This window comes from Desmodus rotundus, chromosome 4, assembly GCF_022682495.2.
Source record: "Desmodus rotundus isolate HL8 chromosome 4, HLdesRot8A.1, whole genome shotgun sequence".
Taxonomy (NCBI): Eukaryota; Metazoa; Chordata; class Mammalia; order Chiroptera; family Phyllostomidae; genus Desmodus; species Desmodus rotundus.
This window is the reverse complement of record NC_071390.1, coordinates 10,120,096-10,147,661: the sequence shown is the minus strand read 5'-3', so window position 1 is coordinate 10,147,661 and position 27,566 is coordinate 10,120,096. Positions and strand designations below refer to the sequence as shown.

Genomic DNA, 27,566 nt, shown 5'->3' with positions numbered 1-27,566 from the left:
TGACCCCATGGGACTGAGAGGGGAATGAGGAGATTCCGACAGAGGGGTCCCAGCTCAGGATACTTCCAATCTCCCATTAAAATGTCATATGAGTCAAGAAATCCCTGAGGGCTGAACTTTGTGGCCCAGGCTGCAAGTGGGGAAGGATTCAGAAGAAAGGGAGGGCTGGGTGAGGAGAGCTGGAGTGTGGGGCTCAACGGGGCGTTAAAGGATGGGCTTACGGAGAAGGGGGTGCCCTCCACCCAGGGACATGAGGAAAGGCACAAAGGTGGGACAGGTACAGCTGCAGCAACGACATGGGCTAATTCTGTCCAAACGGTTCATTCAACGCTATTGAGCAGAGCACAGGCTCCATCCCTGCGGGGCCCAGGAGCTATGGGGATGTGGGGATGACTCACACTTGGTTCCTACCATAGAGGGATGTTCCCCGGGCAAGGAAGACAAGGCAGGTCCGTGATGATATATCACACCCCGGAAAGTGAGACATTCCATTAGAGGTTCGGAGAAAACACCAAGGACATTCACAAGGAGGTGCATGTCTGTGTCCTTATTACAATATTTATAGAATCAAATGTTTCTATACATGTTTGGGCATCTATTGAAAATAACTATCTTGTTTCAAAGTGTGTTCTCACTCCCTTTCTCCTTTCATCCTAAGTCAAATGGGCAGAGTACGTAAGCCGTGTTTTCCAGATGCGCAATGTGCAGCGTAGGAGGTTTAAGTCGTCAGCTTGGGTCAGAAACACAAAAGGCAGGAGCACGTGAACACCTCGTGCGTCTCTGCCCGTTCTGCAGCAGGAGGAAGGAGCAGAGGGCGCGCACTGGAAATCCTAGAAGGGTCTATGACACCTGGCCTGGGCAGTGCCGCCAAGCAGGCAGCTTGGATTTAAAGAGGCAGGATACAGGCAGCCTCTGGCGGTCCTGGAGAGGGAACAGGACCCCCGCGACAGTCTTTCATTCCCCCTTCTCAAGGCTTGCCGGTAACACCCTCTCCTCCAAGCCTGTCTGAACCATAACCATCCCTTAAGGTTCACCCCAAAGCCTTTCGGCCCAGTTTTTTCCTTCCATTGATTTCATCCTACCAACCACCCCGGGAGGGCGCGTCAGACGCCCAGCCAGAACTATGCTCAGCTCAGGGCAGCTACTTCAATATCGGCCGAATGAATGAATTCGCGGGACCTGCATTGCTTAGGGGCCACACCCTGAGTTCTTACATCCCTCCCCAGGAGCGCACGCCGGCACCGGCCGCCCTCGCCAGCCGGAGGAGGTCTGGGCTGCAAGGAACTAGGGGGTGGGTGGTGCAGGCCGGTGGCCACGGAAACCAGCGCGCCACCCAGGCTCGAGACCCCGGTTGAAAGCCGGGTCAAACCTTCCCACACTTCTGCAAAAAGCACTCCCCGAGATCGTTAACTATTTCCCTATCTGGGAAACATCGAGGAAAGGTAGTGAAAAACGACGCCAGGACAGCACTAGTAGAAAAGGCAAATCCCTCAAGAAGGATGAGGGAGGAGGGCAGAGGGGCCATTCCCGGCTCCTGCCGCCGGAGGGGAGGGTTCCGAGACTGGAAACCTCGCGAGAACTGGGGTCGGACTCTCGTTGCGTTGCCTAGCGACGGGAAGGACGCTGGCAGGCCCCCAGCCTAACCCCCGCAGTAGCCTTAAATCTCCTACCATGGGGGAAGAAGGCGGCGGCCGCAGCAGTGGGACCGCTAGGGAGCTGCAGAAGCTGAAGCAGCAGGCTCTGGAGTACTACCGGGAGAACGACGTTCCACGCAGGCTGGAAGAGCTGCTCAACTCCACCTTCTACCTCCAGCCTGCCGACGTCTACGGGCACCTGGTAGGGACCTGGGACAGCACCCTCTTCCCTCCAGACCCCCTCCCCCCGCCCTGCGCTGCGGCAACGGCGTGCGCCTGCGCCGCAGAGTCGCTTACGCGCGTCACTGCCGCAGGGGTGGGAGTCTGTGGCGTTGCAGAGGGATGATCCTGAAGTGGGGAAGCAGAGCGGCCACCTGGGAGCAAGGGAGTTCGAGAAAGTGGAGGACGGGAAGAGCTCAGGGACAGTGGGCTCGAGGCGGTTTTGTAGCTACGGCGACGGCTCGGGCCGAGCACGCTTCCTCGCTACCTCTGGGAAGGCCTGCCGCGGCTGCCAGTTCTGCTAAACACAGACCATAACACCGCGTAGCTTAGTTTACCAGTCTTCAGCAGCCTCCTCTTGACCACGGGATGAACGCCTTGGCATTCGCTGCACTTGCCCTCGGCCGACCCCGGGGCCTCATACCCAGCCCGCTCCCATTGCTTCCAAGTGTCTCTCAAATCAAGTCTTGCCCCTGCCTGGATGCCTGTCCCCACCTGACCAGCTCTTACCCAAACTTGCAGTTCAAATGAGTCCTGACCACTGTGCCCTGGGCTAATTATCCTTCTGCGTTCCTATAGCATTTTCTCTGTATGCATTGTGAGCTCCCGTGGAGAGCTGGCGTCTTTTCATAACACCTTCCTCGTTTCTGTGGCCAGTGCGATTTCTGGCACAAACCTTAGCCTTAAGCAATGAGCAGTTGACACAAAGGCAAGCATTTTCTCACTTCCAGATCCATAGGTACTAGCCAACACCTACCTTCTGGAAGGCAATGTGGACTGGTAGGAAATTGCACTATGGTGAGGCAACCGGACCCCACCAAGCACAGTGTGTAAATGCTGCGAAGAAGCCCAAAGTGTTTACAGGGTTCAGAAGCACATCTTGTGGAGACAGTTGACCCGGAGGATGCTTCATGAGTGTTTATTTTTCTCTGTCATGGCCTATACATCAACACTGAGGATGGGATGGAGGGGGGTGTTTACTGAACTCCTTGGGCTATGTGCTCCATGTTATTTCAGTTAATCCTTAGGACCCCTGTGAAGTAAAAATTAGGATTCCCATTTTACAAATAGGAAACTGGCCCGGTGAACTTAAGTGATTTTCCCAAAGGGCACAGTGAACAACAGTGAGAAATCAAAACAGGTCCCTAGGACCTAGCAGAGTGCGTGGTACATGTGGACCCTTCAGAACTATTTGTAGGATGAAAGAGTGAATGCAAGTCCGCTCTCTTCCCACTGTTTTCTGCGAGAGGCAGTCTTGAAAGTCAACCAGTCTAACCTCTTCATTTTACAAAGACACTAAGCCCTTGTCTCATAGCTACTCAGCACAAAAGCTAAGACTGGAAACGTGGACTCTGGTTCCTTTGTGCAATTCTCTTTGCAGTGCATCAGGCAGCCAGGACTTGCGTGTGTAAAGCCCTTTGAGAGTTTATATTTTGGTCAGGGACCAAAGCCACAGATATATTTATTTATTTATTTATTTATTTAAAAAGGGATAGTAGATAAGGTGATATACAGTTGTGTGCTAGCCTGAGGGACAGATCACTTAAGCTTATTAAAGGATTCAGGGATGGGAAAGATCCCTGTAGGCCTTAGTATCTAGGAAACTTTTGGCGTGGACTTTGAAGGTGTTTAGGAATTTGGATTCACAAAAAAGCAACCTCCTTTTCATTTCTTATCACTGCCCTAGTTTTGGCCTTCCCTATTCTCACCTAGCCTTCCCCCCCCCCCCCCCCCCCCCCCCCGTGAGTCCATCCCGCATAGTGTTGCCAGAGCCGTGTTCCAAATCCTGCATCCGACCATCTTTGTTTGGCTTACTTGGCTCCTTATTGCATTCTGAGTGAGATCAAACACCTTCCCCTGTGTGATTCATAGTTGCTCCCCTCTACCTCTGGTAACACCCTCACTGCCTCCACTGCTCCTCCATACAGGCCCACTTGTCCCTACAGCCTGAGGTTTACCACCTCCCTCCCCTTTGCTTATTCTAGTCCCTCTACCAGAAGTATCTGCACCGGACTTCTCCCCATTGTCTATCTGTTGAAATACCGCACCTCCACCAGTGTTCAGCTCAAGTGCCATTTCTATTCTTCTCTTACATATTAGAGGATTCAGATGCTGTGGCCAATAGGAATACTCTTTATTCCTTCATTATAAAACTCACAAGTGAAAGAGTTTGGGACTGGGAATCGGGCAGATCTGGGTTTGATGCTTAGCTCTGCCACTCAGTAGCTGTAATAGATTGTTATAGTGATGGTCCCCGGTGAACCATACCACCAGTGTGAACAGATTTATGTAAGTCCCTTCTACATTGATTTGGAACGTGGCTTTATGACTTGCTTTTATCAACAGCATGTTGGCAAGCACGATGCAGAAGCTTGGTTAAGGGCTGGCATATTGAGGCTTGTAGTCTTGGAACACTCCTTAGAATCCAGTCGTTATGCTGCTGTGTGCGAGGACGTCCGGTTCCTCTGTGGGAGGGAGAGAGGTCATGCAGAGAGAGACCATGGCGGTTGTAGGGCCTCCGGGATATCCTGTTGTTCCACCATCCTGGCTGAGACACTGAGTGAAACCATCTTGGGTACTCTGGACCCCGTCAAGCCTCCAGATGACTGAATCTGCCTAGGAGATCCCAGTCAAAGAATTATTTGCCCAGTCGAGCCCAGTCCAGTTTGCAGAGTCATGAGCCTGGTTTGCTTATTAAAGGCCCAATACCATCTGGTGATAGAGTGGATGAGGAGGATGGGCCTTCTCTTTTTCTTCCTTCTCTCTTAGCTCCTGAGTAGAAACACCATCCTAAACATTTTTGTTCAGGCTCTCTGGTGGGCTTTCTACCTCAGCTCCATTCTCTTTCTTGGATCACTTCCAAATGGCTTCTGCTTCTCCACATCAGCGACACTGCTGTTACTAAGGTTACCCACAGTCCTCTTTGGACCCATAATTCTAGGCGTGAACTGATGGTCAGTGCAATAGAGCCTCTGCATAACTCTTCACCATCAAAATATCAGATGTCTTGCCGGGAGGAATAAAAACGGGCCCAGTTAAGGTTAAGTTTGAATGAATCAGTGTTCTAGAGACCAGTTGATTTCGGTATTTTGCACAGAAGGGTAGGGTTAGGGCCAGCGAAAGAGTGACACAAGGCCTTGAAATTAAGAAATACATATGAGTTTCTGCTGAGAGTTTAAAAGACAAATCACCCCACGTACCAGAGACTCAATGTGACACTACAACCAAATCTCAGTGAGTGAGGGCAGGCATATCCCACAGAGCCGCTAGACCAATCCTAGCATAAGGAGGACACTCGGGGAGAAGGTGAGTAGAAACTAGAATAAATGTGAATGACCTTTAAAGATAAATTGGTTGTGGTACTCTTTTTTAAAAAAATTATTTTGTTGTTGTTCAATTACAGTTGTCTGCATTTACTCCCCCCACTCCCCACCCACCCCAGCCAAACCCTCCTCCCTCCACTGCTTCTACCCCGCCCCCCTTGATTTTGTCCATGTGTCAGTTATAGTTGTTCCTGAAAACCCTTCCCCCTCGCCCCCATTATCCCTTCCCACCTCCCCTCTGGTTACTGTCAGATTGTTGTTAATTTCAATGTCTCTGGTTATATTTTGCTTGCTTTTTTCTTCTGTTGATTAGGTTCTAGTTAAAGGTGAGATCATATGGTATTTGTCCCTCACCACCTGGCTTATTTCACTTAGCATAATGCTCTCCAGTTCCATCCATGCTGTCACAAAGGGTGGGAGCTCCTTCTTTCTCTCTGCTGTGTAGTATTCCATTGTGTAAATGTACCATAGTTTTTTAATCCACTCATTTCCTGATGGGCACCTAGGTTGCTTCCAGCACTTGGCTATTGTAAATTGTGCTGCTGTGAACATTGGGGTGCATAGGTTCTTCTGGATTGGTGTTTCAGGATTCTTAGGATATAATCCCAGCAGTGGAATTGCTGGGTCAAAAGGCAGTTCCATTTTTAGCTTTCTGAGGAAATTCCACACTGTTTTCCACAGTGGCTGCACCAGTCTGCATTCCCACCAACAGTGTACTAGGGTTCCCTTTTCTCCGCATCCTCTCCAACCCTTGTTTGTTGATTTGTTTATGATGGCCATTCTCACCGGTGTGAAATGATATCTCATTGTGATTCTTTTTGTTTTTCTGTGTTGAAGGCAAACTGCCTTTCTAAACTTGCAAAGCCTCCAACCATATGCAAAGTGGTGGGGAAGAATGTGCTGGATGGACTGGGGCTTCCCACCCTACAAGTGGAAATATTCTGCACCATTCAAAATTATCCCAAGGTATGAGGCAGCTTAAAGGTGTTCTTCACTCTGTCCTTGTACCACTGCCTCTATTGTCTTCACTGTGGAAAATGAATGTTTTGAAATTCAGTGTTTGTGAGATTGACACACACGTACAATTGGTAGGTAGACATGTACATAAAGCATGATGGCTTTATTATGTTTAAGTGTAATATGGTACAGACATGTCATGCTAACCTGAAGACAGTCCAAGAAGGAAAAAGGAAATGGGGCCAAAATACTTTTAAAATCCTGACATTATTAATGTGATGGGTCCCATAAATCTCTGTAGGTTTATAGATCAATATATTTATGTCTATACTCACATAAATTTTGAGATATATGGACTGAATTACATAAAGAAAAATGCATTTTCCTAATTTTAGTAAGTCATCTTAATCGCTACGTATTTATTGTTAGAAATAATTTTGCTACAGTCTCTGGGAGGAAAATAATTGTGAGTTTGTATCCTTTTAGCTATTTATTGGAGAAATAGTGATAAAAATGAACTTCAATGTAAGATTTTTCTAAGGGGACTTTAACAAGGTAATAATTTTAAATGTTCCTTGAAGCTGGGTTCCACAGTGTTTCAATAGCTATAAAAATACCTCAAGGAAAATTATATATTCTCATTTACCCTTTGAAATTGGTGATAAAATATCATGTACGTGAAAAGCTGGATACATTTGATTCTCCACTTTCTGTGAGAGGTAGAGAAAACGCAGAACACATTTGTGTGATTTTCAGAGCGTGTGTTCTGTAGTGATGGCAACTCACTTCGAAGTGCAGGAGAACGCCTCCCCCGAGCTGGCAGGGGCGGGGGACGCAGAGCGGCTCGACGCCGTCAGCACGGCCGTGCAGTGGATCAACGAGACCCTCACCCAGGAGCTGCAGGGCCTAGCGCCCTCCAGCCAGGCGGAGGTGGACCAGGTGCTCAGGTGAGTCTCCCACTTCGAAATGTTAAGTGTCCAGTATAAATCGCTATCTGTTCTCTTTCCATTTCACCTGCCAGTAAAACAGATCTGGCATATCCTTGGATACAGTCGGTTAGTCGGTCGAGGAGCATATGCTAAAGCAGAAAAATTTAGCATAAAATGTTTTTCTTCTGAAAACCATTATCAAAATTTTACTGTATAAGGCTGTATAAGGCCGTTCAACCTCTTTTCATGCATAGAGCTTTCTTTAAATTCAATAAAAAGTTTCTCAGGAATAGAATTAAGAATGGAGACGATGCTCCCTCCCACTCCCCGCCTCCTCACAGGCCCCGGGTTGAGCATCCCGTGGCCTTTCATACAGTCACAGCGAACACGCGACGCTTACTTTCTGTCCTCCAGACACAACCAGGCCTCCCACGTCTCGCCCATAGGTCGGGTCTAAAATGTGAAAACCAGGGACCTGTTTGCTGGGGCTTTGCGGTTATTGTTTAGAGCCCAGCTAAGGAGAGGTTAGCATTACTTTGCCTTTTGTGCAGGTCCAGGGCCACAACCCTCTTGGCCAAATGAAGGTCAACTGGATTCTCTTTCTCTCAGTTTCATCACTGGCTTAATTGTGTATAATAACATCGTATTTTAGTTTGCTTCAGAGTTGGACATGACCTTTGTACAAACCTTTTTTGAATAGTTTGGCTTCTGAATGCTATTGTACTTACTCCTTTTTGTGTGTGTGTATATCTTTTCTGCTCTTATCCTATCCTTAGTTCCCCGTGCCCCTCATCCCCCCAATCTCTGTCATACTCTCTATTCTATACATTCCTTTTTCTCTGGAGCTTTCCTTCCCCAAACCTCCTCTCTGGACTGGTCCTCTCTGGGCCTAGTGCCGAGATGCCATAAGACATCCCTTTCTTGTTCTCCTGTTGCCTGGATCCCATATCTTCCTTTCTTAACTTGCTGGATTACATCCTGTAAAAGTAAGGATGAGAAAGGGATGCAATGTTTTTCAGTCCTTACATGTGTGTAAATGTCAGCACTTTGCTCCCACGGTCAACACTCTAGCTGAGTATAGAATTCTCATTTAGGAACCATTTCTCTCAGTACTGTAACAGCACCGCTCCACCGACGTCTGAGTTATTACTAAGTCTAAGGCAAATTGGATTCCCAAGTCTTTGCTGGCTTGGGTTTATTTCGTTGTTGTTGTTGTTGGTTTTGGTGGGGTTTTTTTTTGGCCTATGGAGCCTTTTTCCCTCTTTTTATTCTGAATGGCTGAAATTTTATGTAGATGTACCAAAGTAAGATTTCCCAAATTTTTTTTAACTATTCGTTTTAAGCCCCACCCTCCAAAAAAGAAAAAAAAAGAAACACCTTTCACATAGCACTCTATATTTCATTGTCTAAAACAAGACCAAAATTATGAGTGATATTCCTAAATATGCCATGTACAGCCATATTTTCTTTCCATTAAGGACATTCTTTGAAAATAAAGTACAAGAAGATAAGGAGAGAAAAGAACTGGAAAAGAGCCTAGAAGACTCAACAGAACCCACACCCTCACTTTTAATACCAGCGCCGCCGCCTCCTCCTCCTCCTCCTCCTCCACCTCCACCTCCAGCAAAAAAAAAAGGACAAAAGCAAGGTTGGTGGCTTATCATCTTGCAAAACCTTCAGTAACAAACGTGTGAGAAAAAAAAGCTGCAGCTTGCACTGCTTTGCTGAGTCAGAATCTCTCTGCAGTAGACCTAGGTGGGCTCCCAGCAGGCACCATCCCTCCTCCACGCCACTTCCTTGCTTAAAGCTTCTATGTTGGGTTGTCAGGGTTTTGCCTCATCCCACCCTCCGCTTCTTTTGAAGATTTCACTTATTTATTTTTGGAGAGAGAGGAAGGGAGGGAGAAAGAAAGGGAGAGAAACATCAGTGTGGGAAAGAAACATCAATCAGTTGCCTCTTGCACACCTCTAACGAGGGACCTGGCCTACAACCCAGGCATTGGGTACCCTGGCCAGGAATTGAACCAGCCACCTTTTGGTTTGCAGGATGGAGCCCAACCCACAGAGCCCCACCTGTCAGTGCCCACCCTCCATTGTTTTTGTAAGATAAAAATATTTCTTACTCAGAAGTGAGCACCTACTAAATGAAGCGCACTCAACGGTGGCAATGCCAGAGACAGGGAAGGGGGAAGGGGAGGGTGGCATGGGGGACCTTTTACTGTCCCTCAAAATTTCCACTAGTTCATCAAGAAGCCACTCTGTATTTTAAAGATAACCAGTATTTTCTTAGTCCTATGTAACATATTAATAAAAAAATTACTTGGAACACTTCGCTGTTTTAAAGCAAATAATCGAAGTTACCTATCATGGCCCTTTGCTCCATGCCTTCCAACAGATCGCTAACCTCAGTCCCTCCAGTGTGTTAATTCCGGAGCTGCTGCTAGTGTTGTGACAGTGTTTTGTATGTCTGTCCAACTAGAACATGCTCCCTGAGGGCATGAATCATGCCTTGTTCAATTTAGCACTGCCAGTGCCCAGCATGATGCCAGGTGCCAACTAAATACCTACTAAATGTGGGTTCCACTGAGTAAGAAAGCACCAGAATCCAAAAGGGACCAAAGAGACCATGGAGACAGTCTCTTATTTCATAGATTTAGATACTGAGGCCTGGGATGGGGAGGAGAGTTGCCTGAGACCACCGATGGATATTCATTTGGGTGCTGCTTTTGACTGATACAACTTGGAACACAAGAGAAGGGAAGAAGACAGAGGGGATAGTAATTTACTAAACACCTACTATGTGCTAGGCGCTTGTATCTTTTCCCACTTATCCTACCTACTTGACTCAGGCCAACAGCTGTGGGGAAGAGGAGGACAAGGACACTAGAGCTGGGGGTGGACTCTGTGGCACCTGGTCACACTGGGTGGCTGAGAATTTAGATGAGTGAAAGATGAGGAAGGATTCTGAGTGGATGGTTGGATGTGGAAGACATTTCTAAAAGAGAAAAGGCATTGGCTGGGGGCCGGCCAGAAAAAGTCAGATGGGTCCGTGAAGAGACATGCAGCATCAAGTTGGGTATGCGAGAACGCTGGTGGAATAGAGGAAAACAAAGGATTCGGAATCCAAAGACTGCCCCAATCCTCCCTTTATTCACTTTCTGATACATATTGGGCCAATCTTTTAATGTCTATAAGCCCTAGTTTAGATATATAGTTTAGATATATGAATGCGGGATAACAATATCTGCCCATACGATTGAAGAAGTTAATGCCGAGTGTTCTAAAAACACTTTCTTAGAGAGGAAAAACCCATGCCTATGGATTATTTGAGCACTGGGGAGTGGTAAGTGAAATCATACAGAAAACTTGTTGAAGGTCGAGGTGGAAAACATATTCTTCTCAACCTCAGTGTTCACCCTCTATGCTGGGCCTTCGTATCTGTAAGTAAAGTATTAAAAAACAGTTTTCTTTGAGTGAAACTTCCAAGAAAGCAATCTGTAATCCATATTTTCCCCTCCAGGTACAAAGGATTATTTTGTAGAGAAGCCTATTATACCTCGAGAGCCTGCTGAACCCGTACTGTGTGGCAGCATGGCCATCGGCGCTGTGTCACTAGCGGTGGCCAAAACCAGTGCCACACTAAGCAACAACCCTCTGTACTTCATTATCGCTCTACTGAAGCACCAGCAGGTTAGTGCCCGCTGAGCTCCACTGCAGGGACCCACGAGCATCTCAGTAGCAATGAACCACATTTCTCTTGCCTGTGCCCTCTTTTAGGAACTGCCAAGCAAGCTGACCATCCCTCTGCTGATGATATCTCTGGTCAGCTGTGGGAAGTCATCACCTGGGAAGCTGAATTTAATGAAAGAACTGATCTGTATACCCCATCCTGGATTAAGAGCTAAACAAGTACCTTCTGTTCTCTCCAACTGCTTTTTCTAACAAATATATCTACTCCAGCATCAATGAGTTTTTAGTGTAGGTCCCCAAGGCTTATGACACCCAGAGAGAGGGAATTAGATATAGAATGAGAAAATGCATTTTAGGAAATCAGCAAAATGGTAGGAAAGCAAGACCACAAACAAAAGGGAACACGTCTAGTCTGCCTTAGACCTCTGGTTCGTTCCAGCACTGACTCACGCTGGTGGTTCACAGACACACCCCCTGCAAGCAGCTCTGTAGGCCTTGGAGCTGCTGAAGGTTGTACCGGGAGAGTCGAGGTATCTTTATTTTCTGGTCTGTGCGCCACAGCAGCAGCAAGAGGAAGCTGGTACTCTCCTAGCAGCCCGCTCTGTTAGGTTACAGCTGCAGGGCCTAAAGACGGCACGAGAGAGAGGTCTCGTGCATGTTGATGGCGTATGGAATGAAGGAAGCCTAAGTGGCATTCTTACTACTTAGTGGTGTGCTAGGGTCTACATCGGGCTTTGTGTCCTGAATTATACTTCGCTGACTCCTTAGTTGAGCATTAGGGAGGACTCGATGTTCCTGTTCTATAGGGGGTGTTTTCAGAGAAAGTACAGGGAGCTCCATCCCCTCTCGTACTACACTGAGTGATACAGGGCAAACCATGACTATTACATCTCAAGATGGTTTGTGATAAAGAATTCTTTTCCGAAAAGAATAACCATTACCTCCCAGTCTATCAATTGTAGAGGACCAGGATTTATATCTGTCAGGTCAAGTTCAGATCCTGGCGCCAGGATCTTTCCCATAGTGAAGATCCGTATGTGGGTACCAGAGCACTGGGCACGCCATTCTTTATCTGTCTACTCATGCAGATGCCACCATCATCAGGACACACTTTCCTACTTTTCTAGTGACAGTGGGTTTATACCAAGTCAAACACGATCACGCAGAATCCCTTTGTGACCTGCGACATCTACTGCAAGAAGGTCCGTCAAGAGACCATGAAATAGAATGAAGTTAACTTGATCCAACCAACTGAACCAGTCAGTTCTGAACAATGAAGAGAATTACTGAGGTGGAAGCGCCTCTTGGTCATGTTTGACCAAATGCAAACTGAGGGCTAAAGATTAGCATTTAATCTTCTGATTTTGTAGACCTTGTCAGGGACCTTACAAATATTCTGAGTTAGAAATAGTCATATGTGGTATAGTTTTTATATTTAAACTTCTAGACTGCAGTTGTGGAAGATCGTGTTTATTTTCCCTACAGGGTGTGGAGATGATTATGGAAATCCAGAAACAAATTAACAAAACAATCGAAACGGTATGTAAAGAGAATCGATGGTATCTGGTGGCTGACGCTTATATAACTTCTAGTACTCAAATTATGCTTGGTTATGGAATTAAATCAATAGTGTTATTGATGTGGAAATTGTGTTGATTTGCTTTGGGCTTCCCATATGAGCCAAACTTATTCCCATATGAGCCCTCATTGGCTATGGATCCAGCTTACAATGGTACTTAATGATCTCATTTTGATTTCTTTGCATAGGCCGGCTCTATGTAAAGGTCATCCCTTAGGATTCATAGAGAAAGAAAAGATTCAGACCCTAAAATGTGAGAGGCAGTTTGGTATAATGGGTAAGGCACAGACTCTTGTGTCTGCTTAGAATTCCGGTGTTGGGCAAACAGGTACCCTTGGCCAAGCAGCCCGTGAGGGGGAAGTCACAGAGGCAGGAGGACAGGCAGCTGTATGAGTCGCCAGCTGTCCTACAGTATTCTAACTGAGGCAGTGCACAATGACGTAGCAGGGCTGAGGCCAGGCCAGGGACCCAATCCTTGTCTCTGGTGCTTAAAGAAAAAAAAAAATTATGTGTGTGTGTGTATGTGTGTGTGTGTGTAAATTTGCAGAGATTAGTACAGAGTTCCCAAATACCCCTCCACCCAGTTTCCCCCAATGTTACCCTGACACATTACCATAGTATGTTTGTCAAAACCAAGAAACCAAAATGTACGTTACTATTAACTAAACTCTAGACCATATTCAAACTTCACTGGTTTTCCCACTGATGTCCTCTCCCCGTTCCAGGATCTAACCCAGGATCCCAAAATTCACTTAGTGTGAGGCTTTTGCAAGCACCAGCCCCTCCCCTGTAGGATGGGGGAGGCAAGCCACACGGTTGGTCAGACTTGCTCCAAGCACCAGCCTGGAGCCAGTCTCTGTGGCACTTTTCAAGAGGCCAACTTCTTTATTGGTGACCAGCCTGCAGATTTAGATTTGGACAAGTTAATCCTGACCTCACACTCTGCTTTGCCCCTCATCAGCTGTGTGACCCTAGGCCAATTGCAGAATCTCTGTGCCTCGGGGTCCTCGTGTATAAAATGCGTATGACAAACCCCCATCTCGCAGGGAGGTTACGAGTGGTGAGTGAGTTGAATACAAGCAATGTGCTCAGAGTAGGAGCTGGCACAAGGGTGAGCAGGACATAACAGTGGACGTTATCAGAGTGGGTGGAGGAAGCCCTGCTTTGAATATCAGGAAATTCAGGATATTTGAGCTTTCTGCCATCATCCTGACTTTCACATATTTTATTGCTTTTTGGTTATACAAGTAGCTCATGAATGTTCTTGTGAAAATTCAAATGCTAGTAGAGCTAGCCACCCCTGCCATCAGGTCCCCACTCCCTACCAGCTACCACCCTCAGCCCCCCAGTCCCTTTACTAGAGGTGAGCACCTTAAAAATTCAGGGCATGGCCTTACAGCCTTTTTCTTCTTTTTCTTTTGTATTGATACACACAGACAGACAGATGCACACACAAATATATGAGGGAGGACCCCAAAAACCCGGGATTATCTTCTGAAGAATGAACCCCTTGTAGTACAGGCTTCCCTGGCTAGGTGAGTGTTCCAGGAACCCATCTAGATCAGTGTACCAGCTGGCGTTGTTGTGAGAGGCTGCATTCAGCTTCAGTGAACTTATTTTTTTTGAAGACTCAACGCGTTTGCCCATTTCATGATGGGTGATTTATGAGCACACCTTCCCACACTGCACTGAGCGCTCAGCAGTTTTTGACCAAAAAACGGTATGACTCTCATACCCCTCCCTCCCTATTCACCTGATCTCCCCTGAGGGACTTGTTTCCCCTGGTGAAAAAAGTCCTCCAAGGGGATCACTCTGCTGATGTGAAAGAGATGAAACAAAAAATGGCAGAAGCACTCAAAATCGATGAGTTCAAAAACTGTTCTGAGCAGTAGAAAAAAGTCTCGATAGGTGTATCACTTCAAATGGAGAGTACTTTGAAGGTGACTGAAGTTTAAACACGTAAGAACACACAATTTTTATAAATAAATTCCAAGGTTTTTTAGTCCCCCCGCATATATAGTGTTTTTGTATGTAAAGTAATATAAAAATTTGGCACAAATCACTGCAAATTGCTTTCTTGGCCCTTTTTATTGAAGGTTCATCTTTTACTGACATCTAGGAATTCTTTGTACTGCATAATAAAGGCTTCAGTTCTGTTTTACATATTTTCCTCTATCCTGCTGCCCAACTCTTAACTATATGTTATGGAGCCACGGGGACTTTTTTCTTTGTAAATTTTGACAGAGGAAAATGCATTCGTGTGTTCTTGTAAGGCAGTGGTTCTCAGCGGGGAGTGACTTTGCTGGAGGGACATTTGACAATGCCTGGAGACATTTGGCGTTGTCCCAGCCTGCAGCGAGGGCTCTCCTGGCACCTTGGAAGCCGAGCCCGAGAATGCTGCTAAACATGGGCAGTGCACTAGGCGAGCCCCCAGAGCAAAGGGTCACCAGCCCGAAGAAGCCCTGCCTGAAGGCTATTGCTGTGGCTCTCAAGCCTCTAAGGCCACACTTCCTTGACTCTGGGCCCCACACACGCTTCTCTTTACCCCAAGAGTTCAGCGCTCCCATGTGCACCCCAAGTATCAGCTTCTCCCAGAGCCCCCTTCCGTGACTCGTGTACACTGATGTTGCCGTGCTCTGCACTCCCCTTCCCACCTCATCTTCCCTGCTCGTGACCCGTATAGCACCACAGCTGCCTCCCTAGACCGCAGCTCCCTGAGGTGGTGTCTGCCTTGTTCACCATGGAATCCCTCCTGCCCGGCACGCAGAGGTGCCCCTATGTCATTTTGACCTGGGGATAGGCAGCTCACCTGACTCCACAGTGGAAAGGGCAGGATAACTGTATTTCCACATACTTAAGCATGGACCATGCTGATTCCTGGCAAACATGACCCAGCTTATAGAGCCAGTCAGTGCTGGGCATAAAAATGCATCCTTATCAATACCCCCAAATTGTGGGAACATCTCCTTGGGAAATATCTTCACTTTTAATCTCAAGTGACACTCACCAGACTCACCAGATGTAATGACCTTTGGGCTGTTTCCAAAAGTCAAATCCATCCTGCTGGTGAAAGTGTCCGTACCCTGAGAATGTCCGAAACAATGGGTTGAGCCTCTGAAAGCAAATCTCACAGTATTGTTATCCCTTAAGGGCGAGGAGGGGACTCTGTATGAGTGAATACTACTTTGTTTATGTGACTAGAAATGCGTGAACATGTGTATACGTATTCCATATATATTTGATTGAAGGCAGAAGGAAAGGGTGAACTAACAGGAACAGGTGCCTGAATTTGAGAAAGGGTTCAGGGTTTATAAAAGTAGGGAGTGGCCGGCACGGTGTGCATATGTGTGTGTGTGTGTGTGTGTGTGAGAGAGAGAGAGAGAGACCGGCTAGGCACCAGAGCAGTGGACAGGCTGGGGACCTGAGCTTTGCTTACTGCTCACAGACATGTATGAAAATTCCAAGTGTCTCTATCTTCTGTCCCACAGCCGCCTCCTCAAAAAGCAGAGCTGAAGAAAGGGCAAAATGGAGGCAAAAGAGGTCAAGTAAGTATATGTATTTGTTTACCACGCTTGTATATGACACAGTTCATTTGTATATTCGTTGCCCCTTTGTCTCTCCTGTAGTCATTTCGTTCCAGGACCAGGGCTACCGCGAGTGGAGATTCTGCTCCCAGAGCACTAAACCAGGCAGCTCGAGAGCTGGAATAGCCCTGAGCCCCCGCCTGTCTGCCAACAGGCTACCAGGCCATCTCTGCCTGTAGTTGCCTGGCCAACTGCAAACTCAGAGGGCTTGGGGAAGCATTCACGAGTAATGAGATTGCATTTGAAACCCTTTGGTAACGTGTTAGGGAAGTTGAATCTCTCTGCTAACTAGGTGAAAGGCATTGAGGATGTTTCCGATTTTAATTTTACTCTGCCAAAGAGAGAAAGAAAAGGCACAAAAAGACAGCCACTCCTTACATCTGGTCCCCAAAGGCACCGAGGCACCATTTCCAATGAAACATTGCCAGACCTCGGATTTTGCCAGGAGAATCAGGCACACAGTTCTTGTGACAATTGGCCTCGCTGGCTGTAAGAGCCTTGGGAGACAAGCTGAACTTGATCGGGAGGTCATTTTGGTGACTGTGGGTGCTCTGAACACAGAAACTTCCCCAACTCTTCCATTGTTGAATGGGAGGTTCCTCTCATTGACATGTTGGATGGTTCTTATAATCAACCAGTGTTATCTCCAGTAAAAAGGGGATATTTATATCTAGGTTCACATTTACTCTTGACTCTGGTACACACACACACACACACACACACACACACACCTCTCTTAAGCCCTCAGCATTACTGATGTTGCTTCAACTTGTCATAACTGCATAGTGGCAATTCATGGCAAAGGCACATCCAGGCTGACCTTGGAAGAGAAGCGTATGGCTGCTTTTCCCTGGGGTCATTTGAGTCCTCAAATCTTCCACTGAAATCCATCCTCAGTGCTGCATCCTTTTAGCTGAAGGCTTCAATCCTTTCCAAAATAAAAACTTCCTGAAGGAGGATTGCCTTTTAAAGTTTTAACAGTTATATTCTGCTAAAGGAAAATGGAACACAGGAAAGAGCAGGTTTGGAGAAAGAGGACAGCGTTAGAGACAGGCAGGACAAGCGTTTCCAGGGGCAGCTTGGAGATGCACCAACCTGGTAGTGATGGCTCAGGTTGGCCCACATACAGTGGGAGAGCCAATAAAGAGATAACAGCAGCACACTGAAGACAGACAGGGGTGTTCTCCAGGGCAAGCTTGAAAACCTTGTCAAGAAAAAGAAAGTAAGAAAATTACTCCCAGATACTGCAGGGCGATCATATGCCAAAGGTCACACAGAGCTGAGTGGGACCGAGATGCAGGATTAAGGAAGAACCAGACAGAGGAACGAGTCCTTGGGGAGTTGTGTCTGGTTATCAGATGCACCGAACCCGGGAACTCCAAGAACAGCAATGCGTTGTACTCACACTCATTGTCTCCCTTTGATCTCGCAGCAGCTGATCACAGGCAAGATGTCCCATCTCGGCTGTTTAACCGTCTCTTTTGACACCATAGAGCAGCCCCTGCTCCTCATACAAGGAATCTGCGAGAACCTGGGGCTGGAAATGGGAACGAACCTGCATCTGGCCATCAACTGTGCTGCACAGGACCTGATGGACTATGTGAGTTTCTACTCCAGAACATTGACTTGTGTTGTTGAAGTCCCATTATTTTTAAATTAGAACTCAGAAGAAGAGCACGCCTGTACATTTTCCAAACAGATCCTATTTTTTGTTGTTGTTAATTTTTGGGGGGGTCCAAATATAAGTGGAGTTTAGAAAGCCAAGTTAGTTAATGCCTAGAGAATAATATAACTATATGCACAATTGTAGAAACTGAGTGCTTGCTTCTACACTCAATGCCTTGGGGGCTGGCCAGACTTTGTAAGTAAAGGGGGAGGCACTAGAATTCTTTCAAGACAGTATTGTCACTCCTAGAACTTGCATGCCACCTGAGAAAAGAGTGCCTTCCCATAAGCCACTTTCCCTTTCATATTGTTAGTATCTCAAAAGCCTAGCCCTGCTTTCAAATTTTAGGGTATTCACTGTAGAAGAAACAAGCTGTTTGTTCATTGTGAGCTGAGAGATGGTGGGTTCCAGCATGCAGGCAGGTTCGCATTGCCATTTTTTGTTTTATGACCTGGCATTATTGCCCATCCACCTAAGCAGCCAGGTATCTGGCTCCACCTCAATAACCGAAGGAAGAAACTATTCCTCTCCTACTCTGTACTCAACTTTTTTGTGCAGAGAACTTCATCCGAAGTTGGTGGGAAAAGCTCTATGGGGTAAAAGGGAATGGTGACTGAATTTCCCCAGGTTAACAAGTAGCAGATGTTAAAAGTGAAATGCAGCCCTGGCTGGTGTGTGGCACAGTGGACTGAGTACTGGGCTGCAAATCAGAGTTGCCGGTTCGACTCCCAGTCAGGGCACATGCCTGGGTTGTGGGCCAGGCCCCCAGTGGGGGGGGGGGGGTGAAAGACAACCACATGTTGATGGTTCTCCCTCCCTTCCTCTTTGTAAAATCTTAAAAAAAAAAAAGTAAAATGCTTGGATTTCCCATGTGAATGTGGCCTGGAAACAAGCTGGTCACAATCTTCGGTATGAAATGAATGAAAATGGTCTTGAATCGCATCTTTAACATTGAGGAATTCCTCATGTACCCTCTAATGCCCTCCTTACACTTACCAGAATAAAGGAAAGTATGAAGTGGTGACGGGAACATACAAAAATGCCGCAGAGATGGTTGACCTGTATGTGGATCTGATCAACAAGTTCCCTTCGATTATTGCCTTAATCGATCCCTTCAGGAAAGAGGTAACGGGATTCACCTTGAATGTGATAATAAAACACAGAATAAAATCTCATTCTCCCGGATCTGTCATTTGAAACGTGTTGTAATTTGGGCTGGGCCTGAGTTGCTTTATTTCAGCACTTGAGAAAAGGCACTTACTAAGCAAATGAATAGCAGAGCCACAATGACCTAGGGGTGGGCCTGTCCGCGGAGTGAAGCGAACTATTCCAAGCGTTTCAGGAGGACCTGTATGTTTATAAGCAACTCCACTGACGGAAGCCCAGCCCGCTGTGCTGGCAGGTGCTTCAGCAGGTTAGCCATGTGTCAAGTGCTCGTGGAGCCAGGACTTCAGCGAGGCCAAGCGCATTTCAGCCTAAACCCAGTTACCACATATGCAGAAAAGTAACAAAGCCGTATTTTTAAAAGGTTTGAGATTTTTTTTTTAATCTAGTCAAACTGATGTCCAACAAGGGTTGTTTATTTGCCACAGAAGGCCAGCTCTCTTCCTAACCCACTTGAATGGCAAAACTTAAATTCTTGATTTTATGAGCTTGAGAACCATTGGATACGCTGAAGAGACACCCTCTCTGAGAGAACCATTTGAATTTGGGGGACAAGGAGAGTGCTGGATCTGGTTGGGAGCCCCAGAGTCTCAGTCCCTCTTTCCCTTCACTGCCTGGGCTCTTTCCCAGCACTTGTGGGGAACACAGACTGAGCTCAGTCCTTTAATCTGGCTAGCCCTGCCTTCTAATGCTGGTCCCGAGGCTCTGGCGGCAGCCCCTCTGCGTGTGATAAGGTGCACCCATACGATCTGTTCTAATGAGATTGGTTGAAATCTGTTGAATGGCTGGGAAGACTTTGAATGTCATTTTTCTTGAATAGGAAGCATTTCATTTCATACAGTGGTCTCACCAGTAAAAAAATAAGGGAGTTGAGAGTGAGGGCCTAGAGCCCTTGGAGGCTTACTTCTTTTAGTTGTCTATTTGCCACAAGTAACAGTGCAATGTTCCACCCAGCCGATCTTCAGCAGCATTATGGATAATAGAGTGGGCGAGGAAAGCCTGGGTCTGAAGAACTTCAGAGTCAATGTGGAGAATAGCATCTAATGGGTATAAACATTTTATTCACTAGATCTTTAACCTGAAATTCATCGTTTTTTGTTCTAAGAAGCTTATTACTTTATGTGGCTGTGGTATAGGCATCATTCAGCTACAAATGCAAAAGAAAACTGTTTTGTGTTATCTCAGAAAGGCGTATAACTTTGATTATGTGCTATATGATTCCTGTTGTTTTGTGACATTATATTGATCAATTCTTAAATATTTACCCAGGACTCTGAACAGTGGGATGGCCTCTATAATGCTATTGGTTCCAGGTGTTACATAATTGCAGGAAGTGCCTCCAAAAGCATTTCTAAACTTCTAGAGGATGGGCACATCAGCATCCCCAAGTCCAGTGGGCTGATCATAAAACACACAAATCAAACTACGATGTCGGACTTGGTGGAAATAACCAATCTCATCAACAGTGAGTAAAAGTAGAGATCTGAAAGACTCATAATGAACTTGGTTATACAAGAAGCCCCAAATATGCAGCATGTCAGTTAATAAAAAGCACAGAATAAGCCTTGGAAGGAAAATAAAACACACACACCACCTCTGTGATTTGGTGCTGGAAGACAATGAAGCTAGCTTACTCACTTTATGACATTCCAACGTCAGCCCCAGTCCGGGAGGTCCGCTCTTTTCGTGATGGCTGCCACAAAGGTGTGGCTAAGGCCACTGCCCCGTCAACCTCACACAACACGGCAGCGATCCCACTTGCCCACACTGCCTCTTTAATTCCTCAAAAGTTTCAAACCTGATGCCACCTTGAGGTCTTTCAACATGCTGATCCTTCAGCCTCGAATGTTTTGCCCTGTACTGTTTACTTGGCTAACGACTCCTGATCTCTCAGGTCTTCTTAAGTGAAACTTCTTCAGATATAGTGGGTGGGACAAAAATAGGTTTACAGTTGGAGTACATGAAACACAGTTTATTCTTGTATTATTATTTAGTATTATTTTCCATGCAAATAACTGTAAACCAACTTTTGTCCCACCTTGTCCACGCCTTCCCTGACTTCCTCTACCCCTAGCTGGTAGCTCTGAACCTTTCTCATAGCAGCTTATATTTTCTCTCTGCAGTACTGGCCACACTTGTGTAATTATTTACTGCCTGCTGTCTCCCTCCAGACTGTAAGCTTCCATGAGTTCATGGGAGCCTTGTTCACTTACAGACAGTGCAGAAATGTTAATACCAGGAACCAGACAGAAGGCTAGTCTCAGACCTGGAGCAGGTGTAGGAGTGGGACTGGCAGCCAGGGCGCTGGGCTGGTGCCAGAGGATGGAGTGAACGCCTGTGGTCCCCAGGCCTGCAGGCTGCCCCAGTCGGGTCGCCTTCACTGCAGGTTGAGGCTGTAGCTCCTGACAAACACACATACACACATAGACACACACACACACACACACCCGGCACTCGAGGAGGAACACTGGCTTACATTCTTTGTAGACTGGTAAATCTCAAGGGGTTCTGCAATCCTCAAATGATTAAATACTTCCAACACTGCTCCTCTAATAGGTAAACATTCAGAACAGCAGGTTCCTTTGAGCGAAATGCCACACAATGAATTGTGAAGCCCATTACTTAGGGACACCACCTCGCCTCGCGGCGCCCTTGCAACTCACCTTGCAACTCACCTTGCATCTACCCAAAGGTGCATTTTTCTGCATCGAACATGGGAGAGAATGAATCGAGTCTTACAGCTGTGGTCCTAAAAATGTGCTGATCTAATCTGAGCATCTTCCCCCTTTGGTGGCAATAATGGTGAAGCTTACAATTCATGGTATCTTAAATTTGATGAAATGTGGCATTCACATAGTATTCAGCATCTCAGCTACCGGAAAGGGCTAGACAGATAAAACCAGGGTACTAAAAAATGCAAATGTTTGGCTTAGAATTCCTAGGTGGTCAAATAATTGACTCCTCACGGGAAAGCTTTAATCTCTGGAAATCTTTAATTTTGACTCAGAGACTCATACACATGCTACTGGTTTCTGTACCACGCAAACCTGAAAAGAATTCCCTGCTTGCAGGCACGAGGCACGTCGCCATCTTCGGAAGCACGGAAGGAGAGTCCTCTGACGACAGCCTCGCTGATTTGGTGAGTGCCGAAGTCCGGCCAGTTGCAGAACTGTCAAAACACTGCTTTCATCAGGAACTGGTATTTCAGAGAAATGCAGTCTTTGGCAGAGAAAGTTATGTAACCTTTTATGAAATAGACTTGCTTCCTCCCAGACAGCTCTGTGTTGCAAAGAGCTAACCTTTGAACTTCTAAAAACCAGAAAAATTGAAGTCCTGGGAAAAATGAGGAGCACCCTCAAATGCCTGGGGTGTGCACCTGCAACCTCACCTCCTAAAATGAAGGGAGTAAGGCCAGAATGTTCTTAGATGAAATCAGCACGCCCGCGTGGCTAGGAAGAGTCTGATGTACACTCACATTACCTCCTTACCCTTCTACACCCTCAGCTTTAAGCAGGCCACTCTACCTATGTAAAGATAAAACACTAAATTTAAGAGAAACACCAAAACAGCACACCAGCGACAGTGTCCTTTTGGCAAAATGTGACTCTTCTTCTGATACGTTGTTTTCCTCTCTTCAGGCCGTGGGACTGGGTGTCCGGTTTATCAAGTTGGGAGGTCTTTCTCGTGGCGAGCGGGTGACTAAGTACAATCGTGTTTTCACTATAGAGGAGGAACTTGTCCGGAACGGAACTCTGGGTACGTGCGCCTGCTTGCTTGGCCATGAATAGGCGAACAAAGATGGGAAGAGGGCGAATAGAAGTCCCTCAGCAGGAGGGCGGAGGGCTCTAAAGACTATAAATAAGTGCTGACAAACTAGGATGGCATTTGCCACAATGTATATTGTTTTCTTAATGGATTATCTATTTACCTGAATGTTTAAAACTGTTGGTGTTCTTCTTGATAAACAGGCTGCGTGATGCTTTTCAATAGAACTAATTGATTGGAATCTCCAAGCCTACCTTTTGTTACGGTCCAAATTATAGCTAAGGTTTCTCTGCACAGCCCGTGGAAGTTAAAGGCAGATTTTTCCTGATGGTGCTTGGAAACATCTCCTTTTACTTCAGACAAGTAGGCAGCCTGTTCATTTCCATATTGTACTTTGGGAAGGCTATATGGTCTCAAGAGAAATGAACCAAACACTTCTGACCTCAAACCTTTGTAAGTTTGCATGGGTCGAGTCACCTTGTGTACTGGCTGACTGGAGAAAAACACCCCAAACCTGCAAATTCACTTTTTCTATTACTGACGGGGATGGCCAAAAGTAGGTATGTAGCACGCAGAGACGTTAAATCAATTGTTACTGTTTTTATAATTCTAAAATGATTTTGTATTTTAATTTTTTATAAGATTTTTATTTTTAGAGAGAGGAGAAGAGAGGGACAAAGAGAGGAAAAGAAACATCAGTGAGTGAGAGAGAAACAGTTGCCTCTCGCACGCCCCCAACTGGGGACCTGGCCAGCAACCCAGGCAGGTGCGCTGACTAGAAACCGAACTGGCGACCTTTCGGTTTGCAGGCCAGCACTCAACCCATTCAGCCACACCAGCCAGGGCCTATTTTGTATTTTAAGATAGAACAAATGATTTTATATACTGAAAAACAGTGTGTGTTATTTAAGTAGTGCTGATAATTAAAACATGACATTCTCTTGGATGCTGAAATCTATTAAATGAGATGGATGTATCACGGATGTAAAGTGCAGCAATGAACGTAAGGAAGCAGTCCTACTTCACGACTCAACATATGCATTAAAGAGGAAAAAATAAAGAAACCAATAGAAATTGTAACTATAGAATTTGTTATGTTTGACATATGTAATTATCTTGAAACACACCCCAAGATTCAGAGAAAATAAAGATATAATTGGGAGACTCACTAAATCACTAAATTGGGAATAGTAGTCAAAAGTGACTTTGCGTTGTTTGGCGTGTGACACAAGGCTTGGAGTTATGTTCTTCCTGCACATCGCCCAATGATTTTCATGCTGTACTGGCTTGTGGAAGCCTTAGGTCCCTTAAATGACCACATTTCCAGCCAGACTCAACACAAGGGAAACAGCTGCTTCAGGGCATCAAGCAGGACTCCAGTGGCCGGAGAGCAGCCCCGCTCTGGTGACCCTGCAGGCCCCTGAGCATTCTGGGACGGATGAACGGATGGATGAGAACTTAGCTGACACGGGCAGTGGTCAATAAATGCTCAGGGGGCCCAAAACTGGAAAAACAAATCTCTCCACCGAGAGACTGAGTAGAAAGCTTGGCGAAAGCTCCACTAATAAAACACTGTCACTGCCTACAGGGACCTGACTGGGACGGTCTAAGCCGGCCATCATTTACCTGGGCAGAGTTAGTAGGCAACGGTTTATATTCACACAGAGTCCTGGCCTTTCCTCTAATTCACCTTCTTCCCCTTGGCCTTTTCGGGGAAGCCGCTGCCCAAAGTCCACCGCACATCAAATGCTCCAGCAGGCTGCACAAGGGTGCAGTGCAAACTGAAAAAACAAGTACCGTACATTTGGTGTGTAACCAGAACCGGCCCGGTTTTAAACGGTTCTAGAACCCTTTCTCATGGTGCTGTGACACCTCCAGACAGGTCTGAGGATGACCTCCTGTACGTCAAATAACATCAAACTGTTGTTACTGTTCTGGATAGGTTTCAGTAAAGAACTCACTTTTTCTCACTTGAGCGAGGAGGACAAGAAGGCCACTGCGGCTGGTCAGCTGCCTCAGCCCCCAGAGCCCGTCGTCCCCACAGAGGGTGTAGAGGAATCGGCCACAGCGTGAGCGCCCTCTGCACAGGGCTTTGCATGCCCCACTTTGCAGCCCCGTTAGCAGACTGGTCTGAAGCACGCCCTCTTCTCCCTGGTTGTGCTCCAAATATCGCTGACTTGTGTGCTCTTTTCCTTTCCCCATTTGGTAAAATACATAGATGGTATTTCTGCCTGCAATTATCCCCGTGGACTCTGCCTTACAGCCATAGCCTCTCCATGGAGGTTCTGTTTGCATACCAGCTCTGCTGTCCCCGTAAGGGGGCCCCAGGGCAAGGGGTTACCTAGGAAGAGAGTCCAGTGCTCTTGTTGCTAACGCCACACTCAGTTCAAACGCCTCACACTTGACAAATGCAAACGTCTCTGAAAACAAAAGTCTCTACACAAGGAGCCCTCTGTGCCGGGAACAGGTGTACATCTGTGTTTATCTTACACCTGAGCTAGAAAGCGCAGGCAGTTTCGTAGCCAACCTCATGCAGGAGTGCGGGGGCCTCACTGTTCTATGTGCGGCCAAGCAGCTTCCTCATGCTTTCCTGTCCTTGATGCCCTTCGCCCTGATTCCCTCCTCTTTCTCACTTTTAGTTTTTCTTATATTATTTGTATCCTTGTAAGTCTCCTTCAGTCCTTTTTGGAACAAGAGTAAGTGTAAGTGAATAAACACATGCATGGACAGATAAATATTCTTAAAGGAACTAAATGCTCCATTATTTCTATTACAGTCCCTAACAGGTGATTGATGGCAATGCCACATACAGGTTGACGGAACTGCCTCTTGTGTAAGCCGGCCTGAGGCCACAGCAGGGCAGTAACGGAGAAAAAGCAGTCACCCGCCTATAGATAACATAATGCCCAGATGCTCCGTGTGTTCAGATTCTCCGTTAAAACAAAGTTATCGTTTGCTTTTCCCGAAACTTATATAAATTGCTATCTAGTGACTGGGAGAATCAGAGAGTTGGCTCAGTTTAGTTTTAATACATTCTCCACGTTTTTACCGAACACGTGGAGGACCTGTCCTTTTGAAGGGCCCTGACAGGGAAATTTAATGGTCTTATGGTAGAGCCAAGGTCTTACCCTCAAAGCAGTGACTTAAAACTGGCTCAGGGGCAGCGTCTCTCGGAGCACGGGGCAGGAGAGCTGGCTGGTCTCACTCCCAGTTGGGAGAACGGTGTCATTTGTGGTTGCTGCCGTCTCTCCTGATGCTTGGAGCATCTGGAAGGAAAATTCATTTTACAGGCAGGAGAGGCAGACTGGGTGTTCACACAGCCTTTGCAGACGTACATGTATGCACACGCACACACAAAACACGGGAGATCATATGAGAGTACGTACGCCCTGGAGCTGGGACACAAATCACAACTTAATGAATGAAACCAGAGGGAAAAAATGAGCAGCTAAGTAAGTAGCTAAGTTAAATTAACCGAGGAGGTAATTCATGCCCTCAACCAGATCAGCACTTTAATTTCAACGCAGAGCACAGCCTACTGGCCTGTACCTCACTCGGGGAGCGGGGTCACCAGTGGGCAGGTAGCGTTTTAATTTAAAATTTTTAAGTGATAAAAAGTACTGTTTCTGTTTTCTCTCTCTCTGTTATGTAATACATGATGGACATAAAACATACATATCACATGTAAGATATGAGCTCTAAACAAGATGAGAGAACCTAGTGATACCCTGTTTTCAGAGACAACAGCCCTTGAGTAAGGACTGCTTGGTGATCTTCCAAGGTCAGTGCTGATGACGGACAGCCATCCACCCTCTCTCACAACTGACTCTGTACAAACGGGAGTCGTTCCAGGATGAAAGTGAAGGGGCACGTAGAGTGTGCAGTGAGTGCATTTAGAAAAATTGTCCAAACTTTGGTTTTTAAGATTCTGCTACCTGAACTATCCAGATAATTAACAATGATTCCTACCTGTCCCACTCCATGTCCAATGTCTCACTGCTGACGAAGCAGGGGAGGAAGGAGGACGCGCTGGTGAGCAGCCTGACACAGAGCGCTCACCCTTTTACCCAGACCAAACAAGGTGGGGCGGTGAGAGCCCCGGGGGACCCCGCCCACCCTGGTCCCCACAGGACTGCTGCCGCTGCGTGGGTGAGGGGGGGGACTAGCTCGGGCATGGAAGTGCTAGGTGTTCATTAAGTTCATGTTCTTTCAGAAGCATTGTCTTTTCCTATAATGGCAAGAACACAGCTCTCCCTTTGCCTCACTCTGGTGATAAAAATGCATCGATGTGAGTCACACAACTCTGCAGCAGATGCAACAGAATTCACATGTCTAAAACAGAAGGGAGAGTAAACAATATTTTTAGAGAGAACAAGACTATAAAGATGGTAGTCCTTCCAACTTGAAAATAGTGTAAGTAGGGGGTCTACAATTTTACACCAAGAGCTTAGAACGTACCTGGAAGATAAAAGCACTAGTCTTCCCAGGTCTCCCCGTCCCAGCCTGCTTGTTGACTAAGGTACCCCAGCAGTGGCAAAACTTCCCAAAAACCGATGTGAAAGGGGAAAACTGTAGGCAGAAAAAGGCGAGTGGAGTCCTCCATCAGACACCTTGGGATCAGATTAGTTTTCCATGATGTGGCCGTGGTGGAAGAAAGCAAGCAGCTCGGAGAAGAACACTCTGGCTACTAACCGCGGCCGGGCCTCGCTAACGTGCCTCCCCGCGGGGCTCACTTCTCGGCCTGGATGCGAAGGTACAGCAGCACCCGTCTCTCCAGTGTGTGACGAAACAGGGACCAAGGGCACACGTCCTTATGTTCCCAAATGTGTGTGATGCATCTCAGTGGACTGAGGACAGACACAGGGAGGGGACGGCATGAAGAAACAGGGAGTAAAATTCCTGAAAATTAACCACTTTGCGGATTATTAAAAGTCACTAAAGTTGGGTCGTCAAGGAACATGTATAAAGGACACATGGACAAAGCCAAAGGCGGTAGGATCGAGGGTGGGAGGCGGGGATGGGTGGGGTGGGGGGGATCGGTTGGGGGGAAAATGGAG

General features: G+C 46.6%; 2 protein-coding genes across 4 annotated transcripts in view; one reads left to right on the top strand and one right to left on the bottom strand.

Annotated features, from left to right (window-relative positions):
- Positions 1 to 1,794, bottom strand: part of HSPA12A (heat shock protein family A (Hsp70) member 12A) — a 137,822-nt gene extending 136,028 nt beyond the window's left edge. For both annotated transcript variants that reach the window (XM_045191342.2, XM_053923422.1), the window contains exon 1: positions 1,671 to 1,794. In XM_045191342.2, coding sequence (XP_045047277.1) covers positions 1,671 to 1,673 — 3 coding nt within the window. In that variant the 5' untranslated portion in view covers positions 1,674 to 1,794. The remainder of the gene's footprint in view (positions 1 to 1,670) is intronic.
- ENO4 (enolase 4) lies at positions 1,610 to 27,506 on the top strand. Of its 2 annotated transcripts, XM_024555795.4 has the most exons (14): positions 1,612 to 1,836; positions 6,014 to 6,142; positions 6,890 to 7,080; positions 8,541 to 8,710; positions 10,582 to 10,751; positions 10,839 to 10,970; positions 12,237 to 12,290; positions 15,819 to 15,875; positions 17,347 to 17,514; positions 18,580 to 18,705; positions 20,014 to 20,209; positions 21,816 to 21,883; positions 22,383 to 22,500; positions 24,452 to 27,506. In XM_024555795.4, exons 1-14 carry the CDS (start codon positions 1,672 to 1,674, stop codon positions 24,580 to 24,582), a joined length of 1,875 nt encoding a protein of 624 aa, XP_024411563.2. In that variant the 5' UTR covers positions 1,612 to 1,671; the 3' UTR covers positions 24,583 to 27,506. The 2 variants fall into 2 exon arrangements, with proteins under 2 accessions (XP_053779398.1, XP_024411563.2); XM_053923423.2 differs by lacking the exon at positions 24,452 to 27,506 and having other exon boundaries at positions 1,610 to 1,836; positions 17,350 to 17,514; positions 22,383 to 22,979.
- The last annotated feature ends 60 nt before the right edge of the window (positions 27,507 to 27,566 follow it).